The 20,351-nt window shown below is 40.3% G+C and overlaps 2 protein-coding genes across 3 annotated transcripts; one reads left to right on the top strand and one right to left on the bottom strand.

Annotated features, from left to right (window-relative positions):
- The first annotated feature begins 90 nt into the window (after positions 1 to 90).
- Positions 91 to 9,024, top strand: VPS29 (VPS29 retromer complex component). 2 transcript variants are annotated; one of them, XM_047759398.1, is made up of 5 exons: positions 91 to 169; positions 2,183 to 2,194; positions 4,832 to 5,023; positions 7,781 to 8,016; positions 8,524 to 9,024. In XM_047759398.1, the coding sequence occupies exons 1-5, from the start codon at positions 167 to 169 to the stop codon at positions 8,639 to 8,641; spliced, it is 561 nt and encodes a 186-aa protein (XP_047615354.1). In that variant the 5' UTR covers positions 91 to 166; the 3' UTR covers positions 8,642 to 9,024. The 2 variants fall into 2 exon arrangements, with proteins under 2 accessions (XP_047615354.1, XP_047615355.1); XM_047759399.1 differs by lacking the exon at positions 2,183 to 2,194.
- Positions 9,025 to 10,096: 1,072 nt separating this feature from the next.
- FAM216A (family with sequence similarity 216 member A) lies at positions 10,097 to 20,032 on the bottom strand. Its single transcript, XM_047759397.1, has 7 exons — positions 19,679 to 20,032; positions 18,040 to 18,080; positions 15,831 to 15,952; positions 14,114 to 14,243; positions 13,851 to 14,034; positions 13,041 to 13,123; positions 10,097 to 10,471 (listed from the first exon to the last, which is right to left on the bottom strand). The coding sequence occupies exons 1-7, from the start codon at positions 19,768 to 19,770 to the stop codon at positions 10,353 to 10,355; spliced, it is 771 nt and encodes a 256-aa protein (XP_047615353.1). The 5' UTR covers positions 19,771 to 20,032; the 3' UTR covers positions 10,097 to 10,352.
- Positions 20,033 to 20,351: the final 319 nt, after the last annotated feature.

Here is a 20,351-nt window from a genome sequence, read left to right as displayed (position 1 = left end):
AACAACTTCGCTTTACGGTGGGGAAGGGCCTGTGCGAGCCTCCGTAGGGCGGTCTCCTGCCGACCTCTTTTTTCATTGGTTGTGAGCGAGGTGGGCGGGTCCCCGAGGAGTCCGAGGAAGAGAGGGCGGCGGCGGTTGCGGTGACTGAGCGGAGCCCAGCGACAGGATGGTGAGGATGGCAGCTGGCACGACCGAGGGCTGGCTCTCGGTTGGCGCGCTACGTCGTTAGGACCGCTCGGAGTCTGTGGGCGAGGGCTTGGGCGATCCGGGAGGCCATGGCGGGCGCGTCCGGGGCCCGGGCCTGGGGAAAGTCAAAGGAGGAGGGAGAGCGGCCACCTCTGGGTGCGGCCAGCCCTGGCCTCGCACCCTAGCCCTAGGGGCCGGAGGACGTCCAAGGGGGAAAAGGGCCCCCCTCAGCTGCTACTCTGTCACAAGACTCACACGCGGGAGCCGGGAGAGGCCTTTGGGCCTGTGCCTGAGCGTCCCCGAGAAAGGAGCACGGATTACCCCTTCCGTTTCCAGACGTTTCCTTGCTCCTTTCCCGTAAAAAGCACCTCCCGCGGATTGGCGTGTACCGGTTACCACCCCCATGTGGCGAAGGCTGGCTTCGCGGATATCAAACGGCAAGAAGCGAGAAAAATGTCCATTTTAGTTTGGCTTTCAGAGAAAAGGAATAAAAATTACTTCCTTCGCCCCTGAAAAAACTTGCACCTGCCGTTGAAATGTGACAGTGTGCCCTCAAAGAACTGGATTTGGCTTTTAGAGTTGCTGGGACTACTTGTTTTCTTAGAATGTTGTGACCCTAAATTAAGAGGAGGATTCCTTAATGGTTTTCGAATTCCTTGAAATGGTTTGGGAAATTTTGTAAGTACATACGTTTTTGAGGTTAAAGGCCCATTGTTAGCTGCACGGAGAAGGTTGAGAAGCTTTACTTCATTCATTCATCCATCCATCCATCCATCCATTCCCCCAGCCTGCTCCAAGGCCAGCCCGTCACGTCCTCATCCCCAGTAGATAGCTACCCCTACTCGGAAACATCTGCTGGAGAGGGCTAATAGCTGCTATCAGACTTTCAAAGTGCCCTTAACCTCCCTGAAAATTTAAGAACAATTTCAAAAGGTGTTCTAATGATCGTGGTATTTGTGTTGATTAAAAAGGACTTTTCTTTCTGATGAACATCCATTGCATTTTTAAGATTATGATTCCACGACAAACAGCCTTTAACGTGGCTGAGACTTACAGACATTACAACCAAAGATTTATATATGTTAAAGACTTTAATCCCACTTTTGATTTTTGGTTCCAAACAGACTCCAAATTAGAGTAGTCCAGTTTACAGTAATTTTGAAGCAGTTGTTCCTGAGAGAAGACGAAATTTCTTGACATGATTTACATATTCGTGTTTCTGAAGTTTTTTTTGAAAGACGAACAGATTTTCAGGGTAATTGTCCTGGAACATCACGTTTCATGTGAAATAGAACTGGGCAGAATTTAGCATTAGTCAATTCTTTTATGATTAAAAGCACTTTATTTGGCAAAGGAGATTAGAAATGTTCAATACTCAGTAATATCCAGAGTCTTTGGGCAGCAAATTCAGCTGTGGGAAAAGTCCAATTTTAGCTGGAGTAAGGTGTCTGCTTTTACTACCTAGTACATCATCACTTAATAATGTATTCATAGTGCTGTGTTATTCATAATGCTATACAAAATAATGACCTAGTTGCAGTATAATTTTCCAGCTTTTTGAACATAAGAGAATTTAGATCAATTTACTTGAAGAATGATTAGGCCTACAGAATCCAGAAAATGTTAGCTTTTATTTACACTATTGCTGATGAATTTTCCAAATTGTTTTATAAAATTCTAAACAGAACAGGAAGCAAAAGGGATAGGAGTCAAAGTTCAGAATGAGATTAGGAAAAAGTAGAAAAGGTTTTAAGTGTATGTGTTTCATATTTAATAGTACAGCAAATGGTTCTTTTGGTATTATTTTGAGCAAAGCTGATTTTTAACATTTTCTTTCATAACACCCAGAAATCATTAACAATTGTTTGCATATTCATTTGATATGAGTTTTTTTTCTTTTTTGGTTTCTTTTCGTTGCTTTCTTTTAACATTGGTCATGTTTCACCCATTTTTTTTTCATTCCCCTGTCTGCAATCAACTTCTTCATTCCACTAAGGCTGGGCACAGAGTAAGTTTCTTCTCTTAGCTCCTACTAACAATGGTGGTTGGGTAGCTGATTACTGGGATTTCACCCTTTTACAGTCTATCAAATAGGAAGTAACCAAATTTCTATGCTTTGATTAGGTTGGTTCTTAATTTGAATTTAACAAATCTACCATTTCAGGATCTTTTGCTGTCTTAAAAGACTATATAACCTGTGTCTAACCTGAACTGTCAAAGTGTGGAATTTGGGCAAAGACACTGCTCAAAGTATGACATTTGTTATGTGATACTCTTCCTCCTGTAACTTTATAACCTGCAGGAAACCAGAGTCCTAATGAGAATCCTTACTAATTTCAGAGTTCCCATCGTGGCTCAGTGGTTAACGAGTCCGACTAGGAACCATGAGGTTGCAGGTTTGATCTCTCACTTCACTCAGTGGGTTAAGGATCCAGCGTTGCCGTGAGCTGTGGTGTAGGTTGCAGACGCAGCTCGGGTCCTGTGTTGCTGTGGCTCTGGTGTAGGCCAGCAGCTACAGCTCCGATTAGACCCCTGGCCTGGGAACTTCCATGTGCCACAGTAGTGGCCCTAGAAAAGGCAAAAAGACACAAAAAAAAAAGAATCCTTACTAATTTGAAGTAATTTCTGTGATTTCTGTGTGGCCATTCGTAGTTATACCTTTGGACTGCTAATAGCCTGGGTTCACTTGGGCATAATCCACAGTACATTATAGAATTTAGATTAGTGGTCATTATAAAATATCACGTCTTACTAATTAATGATCTTCCACATTCATATTGAACAGCTCATTCATTATTAGTCCTAGGCATTTTCAACCTGTTATAGACATATTCCCTTTTATGAATTTGAGGTTCTTTTTTAATATAGAAATCTATTTTTTACCTTTTTCTCAAATGCCAGCTTCCCACATTAACTATGTACTTCAATCCATATCTGAAGGGATCCCCCTCTAAAGATGAAGATTGTTCTATCTCCAGGTACTTTTGTATTGATTACCAATGAGAGTGGAAACTACATGGTGGCTTTTAGTTTTATAGATGTTTTGTCCACTAAGATCTGGATTGAAATAATTAATATGTCATGAGCAAATACCAGCCGAAACTACTCTTTATAAAGAAGCTTATTTAATAATTTCATTTAAAGTGCACTAGCTTTGTAACCTTGTGTTACTTCAGTTACTTTACGTCCTGATAGCATTTCCTTTCCTCCATAGTCATTTTGATAGTTGTTGCAAGATGAATCAAGCTTATTTTAGTAGTAATTTTAATATTACACATTTTGGTTTTGTTTAATTTCAATTTACAAAGTCTGTGATGGCCAAACTATTTTCTTTTCATCCTCTTTTACATATTTGGTTTTTTCTTTGTTAATGTTAAAGAATAGTCATGCTTTCTTTAGAATCAGTTAAAGAGCATGCACATTTATGGATGGGATATCTGTGTGGGAAAATATCCTGTCACAGAATAAAGGTGCTTACACCAGTCAACATAGAGATTGATTCTATTGTCCTTTGGAGGACAGATACTATTTTTTTGTTTGTTTGTTTGGCTGTCCGCCCCAAGGCATATATAATTCCTGGGCCAGCATTCAGATCTGAGCTGCAGTTGCGACCTACACCGCAGCTGCAGCAATGCCAGATCCTTTAACCCACTGTGCTGGGTTGGGCATCAGACCTGTGTCCTATCACTGCAGAGATGCCGCTGATTCCAGTGCTCCATAGTGGGAACTCCCAAATACTATTTTCAAATGATTTTTTGGACAGTGTTAAATGATGTATATATGTCAAATCTTAAAATTTTAAAATTAAAAATTTGCAGGATTGAGGGTTTTTAATTCCCTTATATTTAAATGCAAAATTTGTTTTTATCATCTGAGACTGTGTTCCAACTCTAAACTACCTCCTGCTGAATTCTTCACTTATTTAGCTGATCTCTCTTCTTTTTAATACGCTAATGCACATGAAAGATAGTGATTTGTTATTTTAAGTTTGAGAGGATACATAGGTAATTTAATCTAGACAAAAATATGACAGGAGTTTAATGATGAAAGAAAGAGAAGATAACAAAGCTTATAATTCAAAAGCATGTGTTTCCCCTATTGAAACTCTTTGAAATTTAGACTGTTCTTATTCTTCTGGTAATGTATAGTTAATATTTTAATTAGCATATTATAAGTTTTGGCTACTGTTCTCCAAATAGTTGTCAATATAGTAAATTACAGAATTAACTTTTTGTCTCTATCATTATAATTTTAACATTTTTTTAATTAACATTCTTGGAGTCAGTATGTGATGTTTTATATTACAACTGCAGAAATATGAATGACCACATCAAATTCCATAGGGCCCTGTAGTATATTTTTCATTTTTCAATATTTTACTGAATGTGATTTATAGGTCTCTAAATGAATCATTTTAGAAAGTTTGATTTTTTTCTTAGTAAATAGAATTGGATATTTATGACAAAATAAACTAAATGATTTAGAGTCATATGTGTTTATTCAAATGGTCATGATAGGAACTGTGTGTATAACTTCAGCTCTTTTGGATTCTGGAATCTCTTGATTAGTTTAATTTAAAAGAGGGATTGTCCTGTTTTGACATCATGTTTAACTTTAAATCTTTTCTCACCTTGACACTTTAAAGTTGGTGTTGGTATTAGGAGACCTGCACATCCCACACCGATGCAACAGTTTACCAGCTAAATTCAAAAAACTGCTGGTGCCAGGGAAGATTCAGCACATTCTCTGCACTGGAAACCTTTGCACCAAAGAGAGTTATGACTATCTCAAGACTCTGGCTGGTGATGTTCATATTGTGAGAGGAGACTTCGATGAGGTGATGTACTTCCCTTTCCCTTCCCAAGTAGTTCCTTTTTCCTTTTTTGTTACTGTTGTGTTGACTATGTATTAGCTATTTCTTTTTCTTGAGATATATATCTATATATCGATATATCTATATATATAAACTCTTTTTTTGGCCATGTCTGCGGCATGTGGAAGTTCCTGGGCCAGGCATCAAACCCATGCCACAGCAGCCACCTGAGGTGTTGTTATGACAACACTGGATCCTTAACCTGCTACAAGGATCCTACAAGGGATCTCCTGAGCTTTGTCTTTTAGAACAGTTTCTCAACAGTTCTTTTTTTTTTTTTTTTCCCACTTTTTCAATATAAAATCACTATACATACCTCTCCCTTACTGTTTGAAAAAATCACTATTTTAGACTACTTAATAAACATATACTTGTTCTAACTAAATTGTAATGTGGTAAAAGTGGTTTTTGTCACTCATTTTTGTAGTACTATCATTTAGTTTATAAAGTTTTTGTTAGGAACTTACCACCACCACCTCTGCTACTGTATATCACTATATCATGTTCCACCTTCCAATTCTGTCATTGCTCCCTCCACAGTTTGTTCCCCAAGTAGCAATGAGAGTGATTCTTTTTAGGTGAAGTGAGGTCACATCACTTCTCTGTTGAAACTCTGCCATGGCTCCCTGTCTCAAGGGTTAACTATACAGAGGCAGAGGAGCATTGAGGAGGGGATAGAACTGTTCTATATCTTAATTGTGGCAGTGCTTACACAACTGTGCATTTGTCAAACAAAACTCCTTGAATTGTACACCAAAAAGAATAATTTTCCTCTATGTTAATTATACCACAATTGAACCTAACTTTAAAGAAAAAAATAGGAGTTCCTGTCCTGGCTCAGTGGTTAACTAATCCGACTGGGAACCATGAGATTGCGGGTTCCATCCCTGGCCTCACTCTGTGGATTAAGGATCCGGCATTGCCATGAGCTGTGGTGTAGGTCACAGATTCGGCTCGGATCTGGCATTGCTGTGGCTCCTGTGTGGCCAGCGGCTACCGCTTCAATTGGACCCTTAGCCTAGGAACCTCCATATGCTGTGGGAGCGGCCCAAGAAAATGGCAGAAAGACAAGAAAAGAAAGAAAGAATAAGGAGTCTGGAGTTCCAGCTTTACCCATTAATTAATATTTAGGCAAACTATGTCCTTTCTCTGAGTTCCCTACTATGTAAATATGCTTGGAATAGATGATTTTTAAGACAGCTGCCAGTGCTAACATTGTATGATTTAACTTTATAAATCTGATTTTAGTATGAAAATTTTTGTTTGTATTTTTGGGAATATAAGCTTTTTCATAAATTATGTAACTTCATTGATGTTCTTTAATGGGATTCCTTTATGCCAAACAGATGGCAGCATTGTGTCTTTTTTTTTAAGTGTTAATAATAAGTTTGAATAAACTAGAGATGGCATGAATGTGAAAGACAGGGTGGCGGGGCTGAGAAGAGAAGGGGCATAATCTTGTCAGTAATTAGCATATAGGTTTGGTTTGTTAAAAAAATGTATTAGGAGTTCTGTTTATGATATGCTAAAGTTGGCTTCAATAGCAAGAATTAAAATTTTTTGCTTTGGAGTTCCCGTTGTGGCACAGTAGAATCAAATCCAACTAGTATTCATGAGGATGTGGGTTCGATCCCTGGCCTTGCGCAGTGGGTCAGGGATCCGGCGTGGCCGTGAGCTCTGGTATAGATCGTAGGCATGGCTTGGATCCTGAATTGCTGCGACTCTGGTGTAGGCCAGCAGCTGTAGCTCCAATTCAACCCCTAGCCTGGGAACCTCCATATGTCTTGCATATGGCCCTAAAAAGCAAAAAAAGAAAAAAAAAATTTTTTTTTTTTTGTCTTCTAATATGCTACATTCACAGACCCTGGAGCTGTACTAGCAGGGTTTGGATCTTGGCTCAAACACTTAATAACTTATGACCTTAAGCAAGCTATTGTTACCTCTGTGCCTCAGTGTCCTCATCCATAAAATGGGGGTCATAATAGAACCTACCTCTTAAGATCATAAGTATTACATCGATTGATATTTACAAACCTCTTCGAATAGTGCCTGGTTGATAACTAAGTGCTACATAAATATTAACTATCATTATTATTTATAGCATCTATATAACTATTAAATCCTAGCTTACAGGTCATGTTCCTAGGATTTTTAGAGGAAACAAATTTGGGGGCATAATTTCCTCTGTAGTAAGCCCAAAAGAACTCATATTCTATAAAAAATAAACACAATAAAGGGATTGCATGATAAATTTCAATTTACCTGAAGTAAGTTTTTGTTTTTGTTTTTTTGCCTTTTCTAGGGCTGCTTCTGGCAGCATGTGGAGGTTCCCGGGCTAGGAGTCTAATCAGAGCTGTAGCTGCTGGCCTACGCCAGAGCCACAGCAATGTGGGATCCAAGCTCGTCTGCAACCTACACCACAGCTCACAGCAACTCCGGATCCTTAACCCACTGAGCAAGGCCAGGGATCAAACCCAAAACCTCATGGTTCCTAGTCGGATTGGTTAACCACTGCGCCATGACAGGAACTCCTGAAATAAGTTATGTTTTGAGCACAGTTGGAGCCTTATAGACTGAGAAGAAATCAAGTATTTAATAAATATGTTGGTTGTGGAGCCCTGTATCAAAACACCTGTGTGAGATTGAATATTTAAGAAGCTTGTTTTTTAAACATCAGGATCTCTAAAGCATTTTTTTTCTTACGTCTGTTTCATATTTTAGAATCTTAATTATCCAGAACAGAAAGTTGTGACCGTTGGGCAGTTCAAAATTGGTTTGATCCATGGACATCAAGTTATTCCATGGGGAGATATGGCCAGCTTAGCCCTATTGCAGAGGCAGTTTGATGTGGACATTCTTATTTCGGGACACACACACAAATTTGAAGCATTTGAGCATGAAAATAAATTCTACATTAATCCAGGTTCCGCCACTGGAGCATATAATGCCTTGGAAACGTGAGTAGTGTGGAATATGGGGGTTTTATAAAATTAATAATTGAATATGTGACATTGCATAAAAGAGAAAAGTGATCATTTAAAAGCCTTCTGACAACCTTGTATTGGTGATTATTCCTTTTTTTTTTTTTTTTTTTTTTGCTTTTTAGGGCCACACCTGCCGCTTATGGAAGTTCCCAGGCTAGGGGTTGACTTGGAGCTATAGCTGCCGGCCTACGTCACAGCCCACAGCAGTGCTAGAGCTGAGCCACGTCTGCAACCTACACCATAGCTCATGGCAACGCCAGATCCTTAACCCACTGAGTGGGGCCAGGGATCAAACCTGCGTCCTCACAGGTCCTAGTCGGGTTTGTTAACTGCTGAACCATGACAGGAACTCCCCCTGTTCTTTTTAATATGTCTAACAACCAGATTTCTTCTTGAATCCAAATTGTCATCCTAAACTGAAATTTATAGTGCTACTGCTTTTTAGTACAAAACACTGACATTATTTATATTTTCTTCCAGAAACATTATTCCTTCATTTGTGTTGATGGATATCCAGGCTTCTACAGTTGTCACTTATGTGTATCAGCTAATTGGAGATGATGTGAAAGTAGAACGAATTGAATACAAAAAATCTTAAAGCCAGGCCTGTCTTGATGATTTTTCTGTTGGGCTTTTCTTTTTTTCATTCCCCTGTTCAACTCAAGTAATTAAACATTTAAGAGCCACAAAATTGTATCACTTTTATAATATTTTGCAGTAAAATATAATATCGTCTTCTGTTAATAGTGTTCTAAGCTTCTTGTAAACTATAAGATTATATTTAGTTTAAGTATATGATTTCTATGAAAAAAATGCCCACCACACAGTATGGTCACATGTTAAGAAAAATTTATCCTTGTAAATATCCTCATAGTTGATATTTGGAACTTTATTACCAAAGTAGTGCATGAGGAGAAAGAATCTAGACTTTCTTGTATACATTTTTCTCTTCTCCAGTAATAAACAGTTACCTTTCATTTATACTCTCTTGATAAACTGTGTTTTAATTTTTAAAAATGAGAGACCAAATGAAACTATGGACAGGAGTTACAGTGACGAGGTAGATGACCTTTCAGAGTGCTGATTTCTTACAACATTCTGGGCCATAATGTTGGACTGAGGTTTTATTTTCTAAATAATATAACATATTGCCATTTTAAATCATCAGTGATGCTTCAGACTGTTGCTTTTAAATGCCCTTTTAAGTTTTAACAAATTATTTTTTCAAACACTGTGCTTAACTAATTCGAAAAGATACATGTGTCCCAGTGTTCACAGCAGCATTGTTTACAGTTGCAAAGACATGGAAACAACCTAAGGGTCCATGAACAGGTGAATGGATAAAGGAGATATGATACATACATACAGTGGAATATTACACAATAGAAAGAATGAAATTTTGCCATTTGCAACAAAATAGATAGTCTTGGAGAGAACTATGCTAAGTGAAATAAGTCAGATAAAGACAAATACTGTATGATATCACTTATTTGTAGACTCTAAAAAGTAAACTAGCAAACAAAAAAGAAATGGATTCACAGATATGAAGAACAGATCGGTATTACCAGTGAAGAGAGTGAAGGGGGAAAAGGCAAAATAGGGGTAGGGGATCAAGATGTACAAAGTATCAGGTGTAAAATAAATAAGCTACAGGGATACATTGTACAACACAGGAAATACAGCCAATATTTTAACACTAATGTTTACAAGGCAAGCATACTAGAGTGAATATGTAATGTGAAAAATCCTTTCATTAGTACAACTCCCAAGTTAATCTGGTTTAAGAGTGAAAATGTCTGTGTGGCAATTTTCATAAAATAGAGTAAATTGACATTTCCATTTTAAGTTGTATTCAAAAAGCTAATATTTATTAAGCCCCCTCTCTGCAAGCCAGGGTGTTATCTCTACCATAATGCTATTCTATATTAAGGTATTTCAGACTTTTCCTCAAGAAGATACTTGTAGAATATTCTAATGTTGCTATTTTAGGACTTAGTATAAACAGAAAAAGAATTATACAATGTATTTGTCAGCTTTAAGGAAAATAATTCAGTTTTAGGTGACAAGAATTTTAATTATATCTAGCTTGAAATACAAGCATATATTACTACATAAGCATATGTTACACAAATACCATTGGAACATGGAACTACATCAGACAAATTACATTGTGATAAAAGCTTCTGAACAAACCAAAATTACTTAATGACAATGGTGAACAGCAATACTATCCTAAATGTAGAGGGAGGACGCAATTCACAATCCCTTCCCCCACCTTTGGCACATCATCAGTACACAAGACAGAACTGTCAAGTTAGCATCAGATGTTCTCCCTGTTCTTCAATTGACATTGATTGCATACATCTGTTTAGTAAATCGTCTTCTTTTTTTTCTTCATTCATGTATGATTCAGAATCATTTGTAGAAACTGAAGGAAAAATAAGAATTTATGATGATTGTTTTGGATATTGTATTTCATCCTGAAAATTGACATTTGTATGTAAGAACAACCTATAAAATGATCTTACTTATTAATTAATAAGCCTTTAGCAAAAACAAATTTCCTGCAATTTTCAAAGTTTTATTTTCTCTTCTTTCCCCCAATCTCTTTTCTTTTTAGGGCTGAACCCTTAGCACATGGAAGTTCCCAGGCTAGGGGTCCAATTTGGCATTGCAACTGCCAGCCTATACGACAACCACAGCAACTCGGAATCCAAGCTACATCTTCGATCTATATCGAAGCTCAAGTCAACGCCAGATCCTTAATCCACTGAGTGAGGCCAGGAATTGAACTCACATCCTCATGGATACTACTCGGGGTCAGTACTGCTGAGTCACAATGGGAACTCCCCCAAATCTCCCTTTTTCTGTTTTTGTTTTGTTTTTTAGGGCCAAACCTGTGGCATTTGGAGATTCCCAGACTAGGGGTCTAATCAGAGCTACAGCTGCTGGCCTACACCACAGACACAGCAATGTGGGATCCGAGCCACATCTGTGACCTACACCACAGCTCATGGCAATGCTGCATCCTTATCCCACTGAGCAAGGCCAGAGATCAAACCTGCATCCTTGTGAATCCTAGTCAGGTTTGTTAACCACTGAACTAGGAAGGGAACTCCCCCAAATCTCTTTTTAAATTAAAATACCTAAGTTATTGTACAGCAGATTACTTGTTACTGAGTCCTATTTTCCCATTACTTTTCAAAATCTTTTGGCTGGGAGAAGTTATAGATTCAGCATTCTCCATTTTCCTTAAGCTCCTTGTTTCTTCTCTTGGGACCCACAGGGACTCTTTCCTCTCTACCTGTAGTTTCCTTCAATTGCTCTTTTTGGATCCAGACTTGCCACTTCCCTCCTTTCTTCAATAGGCATGGTAATAAGTAAGGTATTTACAGCAGAGCTGGCTGGTGCTGTCACAAAGCAGTGGGACATGAGTTCAGAAAGCCTAACTTCCAGTTAATCCTTTCTACTTTATCAATTCTGAGGAATATTTCTGAGCATCCAGTCTTTCTTCCTCCTTTGTCTTTTTAATTTTGTGACAGTCTATATTTCTCGTAGAAGGATACTTTATGCTGATCCTTCCCAGGTACAGATTTCTCTGAGTTTCTCTGTAAAGTTAGCAACTGGTTGGTTTGCTTCCACTGGTTTGTTGAATATTAAACAAAATGGTGTGAGTATAACCCTTTGTTAACTATTTTATGCTATACAAAAGAGGCTGTCCAACATTGTAACTGTCAAATAAAAGAAGTGCTTGGGAGTTCCTGTCATGGCACAGTGATTAATGAATCTGACTACGAACCATGAGGTTGCAGGTTCGATCCCTGGCCTCGCTCAGTGGGTTAAGGATCCGGCGTTGCCATGAGCTGTGGTGTAGGTCGCAGACGTGGCTCGGATCCTGTGTTGCTGTGACTCTGGCTGGCAGCTACAGCTCCGATTAGACCCCTAGCCTGGGAACCTCCATATGCCTGGGGAGCAGCCCTAGAAAAAGGAAAAAAGACAAAAAAAAAAGTGCTATGGCTTGAAAAATTCATGTTTGTGGCCCAGGGTTCTGACAGATTTCATTCTCTCTTCTAAATCTCTGGCCCTGATATTACAAATACCTGTATTTAGAATTAGAAATAGGGGTTCCCATCGTGGCTCAGCAGAAATGAATCTGACTAGCATCCATGAGGACACAAGTTTGATCTCTGTCCTTGCTCAGTGGGTTAAGGATCTGGCGTTGCCATGAGCTGTGGTGTAGGTCACAGACACAGCTCACATCTGGTGTTCCAATTCACCCCCTAGCCTGGGAACCTCCATATGTGTTCTTTTAAATGAAAGCAGAAAGTGATTTTATGTTTAAGTCTTTTTTGGGGGGAGGGGCCTGCACCCCTGGCATACTAGAGCCGCAGCTGCCAGACTACACCACAGCTGCCAGACTACACCACAGCTACAGCAATGCCAGATCCCAACCATGCCTGCAGACTACAACGCAGCTCACAGCAATGCTGAAATACTTAACCCACTGAGCAAGGCCAGGTATGGAACCTGTGTCCTCATGATTACTGGTCTTGTTCCTTACTGCTGAGCCACAGTGGGAACTGCCATGGTCGGTTTTGTTTGGAGTAATATAAGCAAATCACATTTTAAATTTGTTAAATGCCTTCTGTAATAGAAATGGAACTATATCGGGTTTAATATTTTTTAAGCATAACATCTTAAAAAATGCATGTTTTAGGAGTTCCCGTCGTGGCTCAATGGATTACGAACCCAACTAATATCCATGAGGATGTGGCCTCGCTCAGTGGGTTAAGGATCCATTATCGCTGTGAGCTGTGGTGTAGCTTGCAGATGCTGCTCAGATCCCGAGTTGCTGTGGTTGTGGTGTAGGCCGGTAGCTGTGGCTCCAATTCGACCCCTAGCCTGGGAACCTCCATATGCTGCAGGTTCGGCCCTAAAAAATAAAAGCTAAAAATAAAAGAAGAATAAAAATGCACTTTTAGAAATTCCACATTTACCTGATTGGATGAACAGTCTGCCTGGTTTTCTAAAAATCTTCAGTGACTTACATCTTGTTTTTGATGCATATCCAGTTTTTAAACTATAAAAAAGAGAAACATTAATTGGAACCAACAAAGTGAACAGCTGCCTGATGCATGTGAAAGACCATACACATTCTTTTTATTTAGCTGCTGGCATCACCAAAGAGACTCTTTCAGTCCCTGAATTCTCCTGTGACTTACTAACCCTGAAATGCAAAGCTAGCAATTGTAGTGCAGGTTGAATAAGCAGGCATCTTAATCTCTTTTTTCCTTTTCCCTTTTTTCTTTTTTTTTTATAGTTTTTGTTTTTGTTTTTTTTTTAAGTACTGCTAACTTTTTTTTTTTCTTTGTCTTTTTAGGGCCGCACCCACGGCATATGGAGGTTCCCAGGCTAGGGGTCGAATCAGAGCTACAGCTGCCGGCCTACACCACAGCCACAGCCATGCATTCCCTTTTTTCTTTATAGTATTCCCCTGTGCAGAAGTAATCATAGGCTTCTCCTTTTGGAAGTGTTTGTATTATTTAGAATTTGAATGGGAATAACTGAAAAGGGCAATCTTCCATATCTCTAGCTGGTCAAAATTTTTACAGTTCCGCAGAATTCTAAAAGCAGTAGCGCATCTCTTTACTTCACCTTTAAAGAGACCACGAGATAGCATTCTTTTGTGCTTTTTGTCCATATTTAATGAAGTAAACATAGTAAGGACACAAGATTTAATATCATTTAGCTATCCTTCAAATTAAACTGGGGGTACAAATTTTTCTCTTAAACACTAGGAAACAGACCTTTCTTTGTTTCTCACTGGTCGCCAAAGGGAATGCTGTATGATCATCTCAGGTGCAGATGCAGCTGCCATGTTAGAAGGCCCCGAGTTTTCTCTCTCCAGTTGGTGTCGCCATGTGGTGCAGGGGTAATGCTGCTTCTGTGAGTAATGAGAACCGAGGTGGCTTCTGTGATGAGTGAGGACACCTGTCACACAAATCACCTCTGTTAGAAGACTCTTGTTTCCTGTTAGAACTAGTAAGAAACTAACTGGAGGGGCACCTGCCTGGCTTTTGTGAGCTGCGCTGGATCACATGCAGGTACTGCCTCTTCATTAACGTCCTCAGGTAGTTTGCATTATAGATCTTAGCAATGCTGCACAGGTAACGCTTCTGGCCTAAGGTGAGGTCTGAATGCTAAAAGACAAAGCAAGATTTATAGGCTGCATTGGAGAATAGAGGGTTGGCAATATTTCATCTCTGAAAGGAGAACGTTCAGAATTGCGCCAGGTGTACATTTTACTTAGGCAAATTCAGCTTATTAATTTGGCCAAAAAGGGAAAGAAATGTCCATTTAAATAGTATAAGTGACTCGGCTTGTCATTTCCACTCAAGTGATTCAAGTACCCAATGTGACTGGAAAACCACTGCCCTAGAAGAATAAGGAAAGTGTGAACTTGCTGTCAGTGAGTTCCCACATGCCTCTCACTGAGTGTGGGGATCTTGCCCTCTGAATATGATGTTTAAGGTATTACCTCAAAAGTAGTAACTAAAAGCACCAACTAGTTTAGTCTTAACTAAGGAAATAGTCTGTTCTAGCACCAGAAAGACTTTCACTGTACTTGATTTTAGAAGTTAACTCTCAGAGTTCCCATCGTGGCTCAGCAGAAACGAATCCGATTGGTATCGATTAGGATCCAGGTTCGATCCCTGGTCTCATTCAGTGGGTTAAGGATCCGGTGTTGCCGTGAGCTGTGGTGTAGGTCACAGATGCAGCTCACATCTGGTGTTGCTGTGTGTGGTGTAGGCTGGCTGCTACAGCTCTGATTTGACCCCTATCCCAGGAACTTCCATATGCTGAGGGTGCAGCCCTAAAAAGCAAACAAAAAAAAAAGTTAACGCTCACCTAAAATGCAAGACTCCACTGTATATGCATGTGTATACACAAACACAAGACTTACTGAACCAAACATGTAATAAATCCAGAGCAAATTCAAAATGTTGGTCAGAAAAACTTTGCACAAATCTTTAGTAACCCTAATTTACACTGCTGTAGAAAGGTTACTTCTGGCAGCTGTGATCTTTAATGGGTAGGTAATATAGGTCAACGTTATGAAACATTTATTGTCATTTGCTTTACTTGCTTGCTTTTAATTTTATAGTCCTTGAGCAAAATCTTTACGAGGTTGAATATCTGTCTCTGGAGTGGAACTTCCTCAAACATCTTTGTGCTTGGAGCATTGAGCTTCCAGAGTAAAGGTAATTAGATCTGAAGTATCATAAAGCCCTGAAAGAACTCTTATGCTAGGGAATCTTTAATGATAAAATCCTTGCATTCATTCATGAGTTTACCCAAGAGGTATTTATAAACCTCATACAGTATGCTGACTGTACCTTGTCTTCTGCAGTGCCTTGCCTCTAAGAAGCTTATCTTCAATTAAAAGTTCAGCTCTCTGGAGTTCCCGTCGTGGCTCAGTGGTTAACGAACCTGACTGGCATCCATGAGGACACAGGTTCAATCCCTGGCCTCGCTCAGTGGGTTAAGGATCTGGTGTTGCCGTGAGCTGTGGTGTAGGTCGTAGATGCGGCTCAGATCCCTCATTGTTGTGCCTGTGGCGTAGGCCAGCAGTTACAGTTCCAATTCAACCCCTAGCCTGGGAACCTCCATATGCTGCTGGTGCAGCCCTAAAAGACAAAAGAAAAAAAAAATAATAATAAAAAAGTTGAGCTCTGAACACAGAGACTACTGGTATTTAAATAAAGTATTGGTATTAGTTAGCATACCTTTCGAAAGGATGTCTCCATCATTGATTTCGGAATGTGAATTGTTTGAATGTGAGGCGTTTTCCATAACTCTTGCAGGTTGGTTCTGTGTGAGTTCACTTTGTGTCCATCTTTGATTTGATCTATAAGCAAGGACATTATTGTGTCTTTCATGACCAAAGATCAGTTTAACAATTATTCATATCTGTCTATTTATATGCATCAGTGATTATCCTGGAATAGTAGTATGGGTCGACTGTTAAAGAGACTTTGTATGCCATTCAGTTTTATTTTTATTTATTTATTTTTTGTCTTTTGTCTTTTTTGTTGTTGTTGTTGTTGTTGCTATTTCTTGGGCCCCTCCCGCGGCATATGGAGGTTCCCAGGCTAGGGGTCTAATCGGAGCTGCAGCCACTGGCCTACGCCAGAGCCACAGCAACACGGGATCCAAGCCGCGTCTGCAACCTACACCACAGCTCACGGCAACGCCGGATCGTTAACCCACTGAGCAAGGCCAGGGTCCGAAGCCACAACCTCATGGTTCCTAGTCGGATTCATTAACCACTGCACCGCAACGGGAACTCCCCCATTCAGTTTTAGAGTACACAAAAATCTAAGACATTTATCAATATTTACTATATATAATAATATATAATCATTACATATGGACTACAATATTTTGAACTCAGCTGAGGTGCAAACTGTTAACAGTAACTTCTTTAGTTTTTTTGTATGTCAAACCATACTAAATAGGAATAAACATGCAGGATTTCCAAAAATATTTTGTCATTCATTTGACTTCAGTATGTAGTGTTAAAATTCTACTCCATGTTAGACACAAGACAGAATAACATACATTTTATATCTTCAATGGGCAGTGTTAAAATGAAAAACTTTGGGAGTTCCCTGGTGGCTCAGTGGGTTAAGGATCCAGCATTGTCAGTGTGTGGTTCAGGTCTGATCCCTGACCTGGGAATTTCTGCCTGCTGCAGGTGTGGCCAAAAACAAACAAACAAAAAAACAGAAAACAAGTGTTAGCTAGAATGTGGAGAAACTGGACCCCTGTGAATTGCTGGTGGGAATGTAAAACAGGGCAGTGGCTGTGGAAACAGTCTGGCAGTTCCTCAAAAAATCAAAGAGAATTGCCATATGATTCAGCAAATCCATTTTATTTATTTATTTTTGTTTTTCAGGGCTGCACTTGCAGCCTATGAAAGTTCCCAGCCCAGGGGTTGAATCAGAGCTGCAGGTACTGGCCACAGCCACAGCCACAGCCACAACTACTCAGGATCTGATCCCCATCTTCATCCTACACCACAGCTCATGGGAGCTCCAGATCCTTAATCCACTGAGCGAGGCTAGGGATCGAACCCACATCCTATGGATACTGGTTGGGTTTCTAACCCGCTGAGCCACAACTAGAACTCCCTCAGCAATTCCATTTTAAAACAAACATATGCATATGAAATAAACAGTAATATACATATGTGTGTATGTTTCCTAGGTAACTGTAAGGAATATAAATTTTCCAAGAAAAAGTAAAGTGAATTCAAGTTTATATATCATTGAATTGAAATTGCTCCCCCCCACAAAAAAATAATTAGATGGTCTTTGGGGGCCTATCTTAACCTCTTACCTCCAGCAGTTCTAGCCATTATTTCAAGTGAGAGGAAAATAGTAGCATTGAGAAATATGTTGTTTGAAGTTGTACAATTTAGAATTTTTCCTTCAATCTGTTATAAACAATTATTTTCAGATTCACTGGTATTTTGAAGTACACTTTTTTTTTTCTTTTTAGGGCCACACCTTTGACATATGGAAGTTCCCAGGCTAGGGGTCAAATCGCAGCTGTAGCTGCTGGCCTCTGCCACAGCCACAGCAATGCAGGATCCGGGCCGCATCTGCAATCTATACCAGAGCTCATGGCAACATTGGATCCTTAACCCACTGAGCGAGGCCAGGGATTGAACTCGAGACCTTATGGATACCAGTTGGATTCAGAGCCACTGAGCCACAATGAGAATTCCTTAAAGTACTCTCTTAATGTGAGATATCTTAATAGGAGACAACCTGCTGGATTATTCTGTGAAAAAAAAAAATATACATATATATATGTATGTATATTTAGGGCGGCACCTTCGGCATATGGAAGTTCCCAGGCTAGGGGTCAAATTGGAGCTGCAGCTGCCAGCCTATGCCAGATAGGTATTAATTTGTGTGCTCTACTCACCAGTTCCTTTGGAATTCTGGTAGTAAGAATATCCAGCTGATCTGTTTTTTAAAAAAAGAATGTAAATAATATGCAATACCTGATGGCCTTATAAGCATTAAATAAAGTATTTTAAATTAAAAAAGGACAGTACTGCATATGCTTTTTAGTTTTCATTTTTTCATCAAACATAATGTCTTGCAATTTTTTTCTTCTAATTCTGGTTATATCCTAATGACTCCAGGCTTTTTCAAAGTGGGTTATCTGAGATTTTCACAATACCATAAAGGATTTACTTTAAGCCAGATTTGGCCTTACTTTTTTTTTTTTGTCTTTTTGCCTTTTCTTGAGACACTCCCGTGGCATATGGAGGTTCCCAGGCTAGGGGTCCAATTGGAGCTGTAGCCACCAGCCTACGCCACAGCCACAGCAACTCGGGATCTGAGCTGAGTCAACCTCATAGTTCCTAGTCAGATTCGTTAACCACTGCACCAGGACGGGCACTCCCATGATATTCTTTACTTTTAATGAAGTAATTCGGGTGTGGAAAAGACTATCTTGTTATTTGTTGTATGTAATTTAAGGTGTACTGGAAGTGATAGGATGGTCTGCAATGTTTCTAATTTTGTACAAGTTCATTTTTTCTATTCTCAAATTAAGACAAAACACTCTCCCTTTCCTCTTCCTGCAACTTATTCAGTGACCAAGAGTTCATTGATCCCCTGATATACTAGGATCCAGAACTTCACCACTTTACCTTGAGAAAAAGTATATATATATGGGTCACTTTGCTGTACAGCAGAAATTGACAGAACATTGTAAATCAAGTATAATAAAAAAATTTTAAAAAGAAAACTTTCACCAAGCACTGTGAAAAATAGAAAAGAAACACATGACCCCATCCCATCTTTAAAATTCGTCAATCCACCAAGTATATTAAGATAGCCATGGGGTGCAACAGGAGCCATGACTGTGGGCTTGAGAGGAATACCGGGCAGCTCTCACTTTTAGGGAATAATGGATGCAAGGGATGAGGAAGTACTACTGCCTCCAGCAGTAACTTCAGCAGCTAATTGTCTTCAGCATCCAGGAAATAATAGTAAAAACCTCTTCGAAATGAAATGGATTTATGAAGAAAGGAGTTACTGAGTAAAGAAAATGTCAAAATCGAGGCGCCTCTAATATTCATAGTCATCTGTCGCAGATTATGAATCCCAGTTTAACATAAAGGTGGCTAATATCACACACAGGTAAGAGATTTATTGATTTGGAAGCGCTCGTTTGAGCCTCTATTCCCATGGTGCCCCCAGCCAACTCCTTTCTGTAGAAATACTACGTCCAGACGGCCAATTTTCCAGCAGATTTCGTAGCGCCCCCTCGGGGCAGAGAGGCACCCAGGCGATTGCCGCAGTCACTGTGTTTAGACAGTCACTGCACCAACCCTCCTCCTAAGCTTCCCTCAGAAGCCCTTCCCCTAAACTGTGGGTAGGCTTCCATATTTCCCATCCCGGCCATAGCAAAGGTTCTCCTTTCCTCCCACTTCAGGACACTGGGGACCAGTCCTTCAGAGCAACCAGTTCCCACCCCCTCCTCTACATGGGGATCACGAGCAGGGGCTGGTCGCCGTCCTCCCAAACCCCTCAGGGCCCGGCAACCTCACCCGCCGCAGCCACCCTCGGTCCTGGCCACTGCGGAAGGCTCTGCGGAAGCACTGCACTCCGTCCAGTCAGACACTGGACCCTGGCCAGGCATCTCCTCCCAGGTGCCCGGCCCGCGAGCTACGTGCAGGAGCTTTCCCCTTTCCCCTCCCCTGTCGGCACGCGTGCGTCAGACCCGGCAATACTGGGGATGAAGAGGCGTACGCCAGATTCTAGCCCCCTCCGATGCAATCCGGACAGTGCCCGAATAGCTTCGGGAGAGCGGGGAGGGCAGATCCACGATCCTAGAGTTAAGTTGGGGGAGGGGCGGGTATTCTTCAGTTGACTGCGCGTTTGTACGTTTGCATCTTTCTGTGGAAAGGATGCGTCACGGAAAGGAAATGTACCTTCCCTCTAAAATGAAAGTTGCCCTCCAACCTTAGTATTCCAGACCCTCTGCAAATTTGCAGATCTTCAGGGTCACCATATAGGTCAAACATAAATACGCAAACCCAGGACCAAAGCACCCAGCTTAGGGATGCAGATGGTTATCAGTTGTCCGTTATCACCAAGGTAACCAGACTTCGCCAGTTTCTAAACTGGAGGTCCGCCAAATACTTCTGCGCATGCGCAAACCCTCCCCGGGCGTTTCGCAGAACGCGTTTCACGCGGGATATGGCCTTCGGGACGCTCCGT

This window comes from Phacochoerus africanus, chromosome 15 (assembly GCF_016906955.1).
Source record: "Phacochoerus africanus isolate WHEZ1 chromosome 15, ROS_Pafr_v1, whole genome shotgun sequence".
NCBI classification, from domain to species: domain Eukaryota; kingdom Metazoa; phylum Chordata; class Mammalia; order Artiodactyla; family Suidae; genus Phacochoerus; species Phacochoerus africanus.
This window is presented reverse-complemented; position numbering and strand designations above follow the sequence as displayed.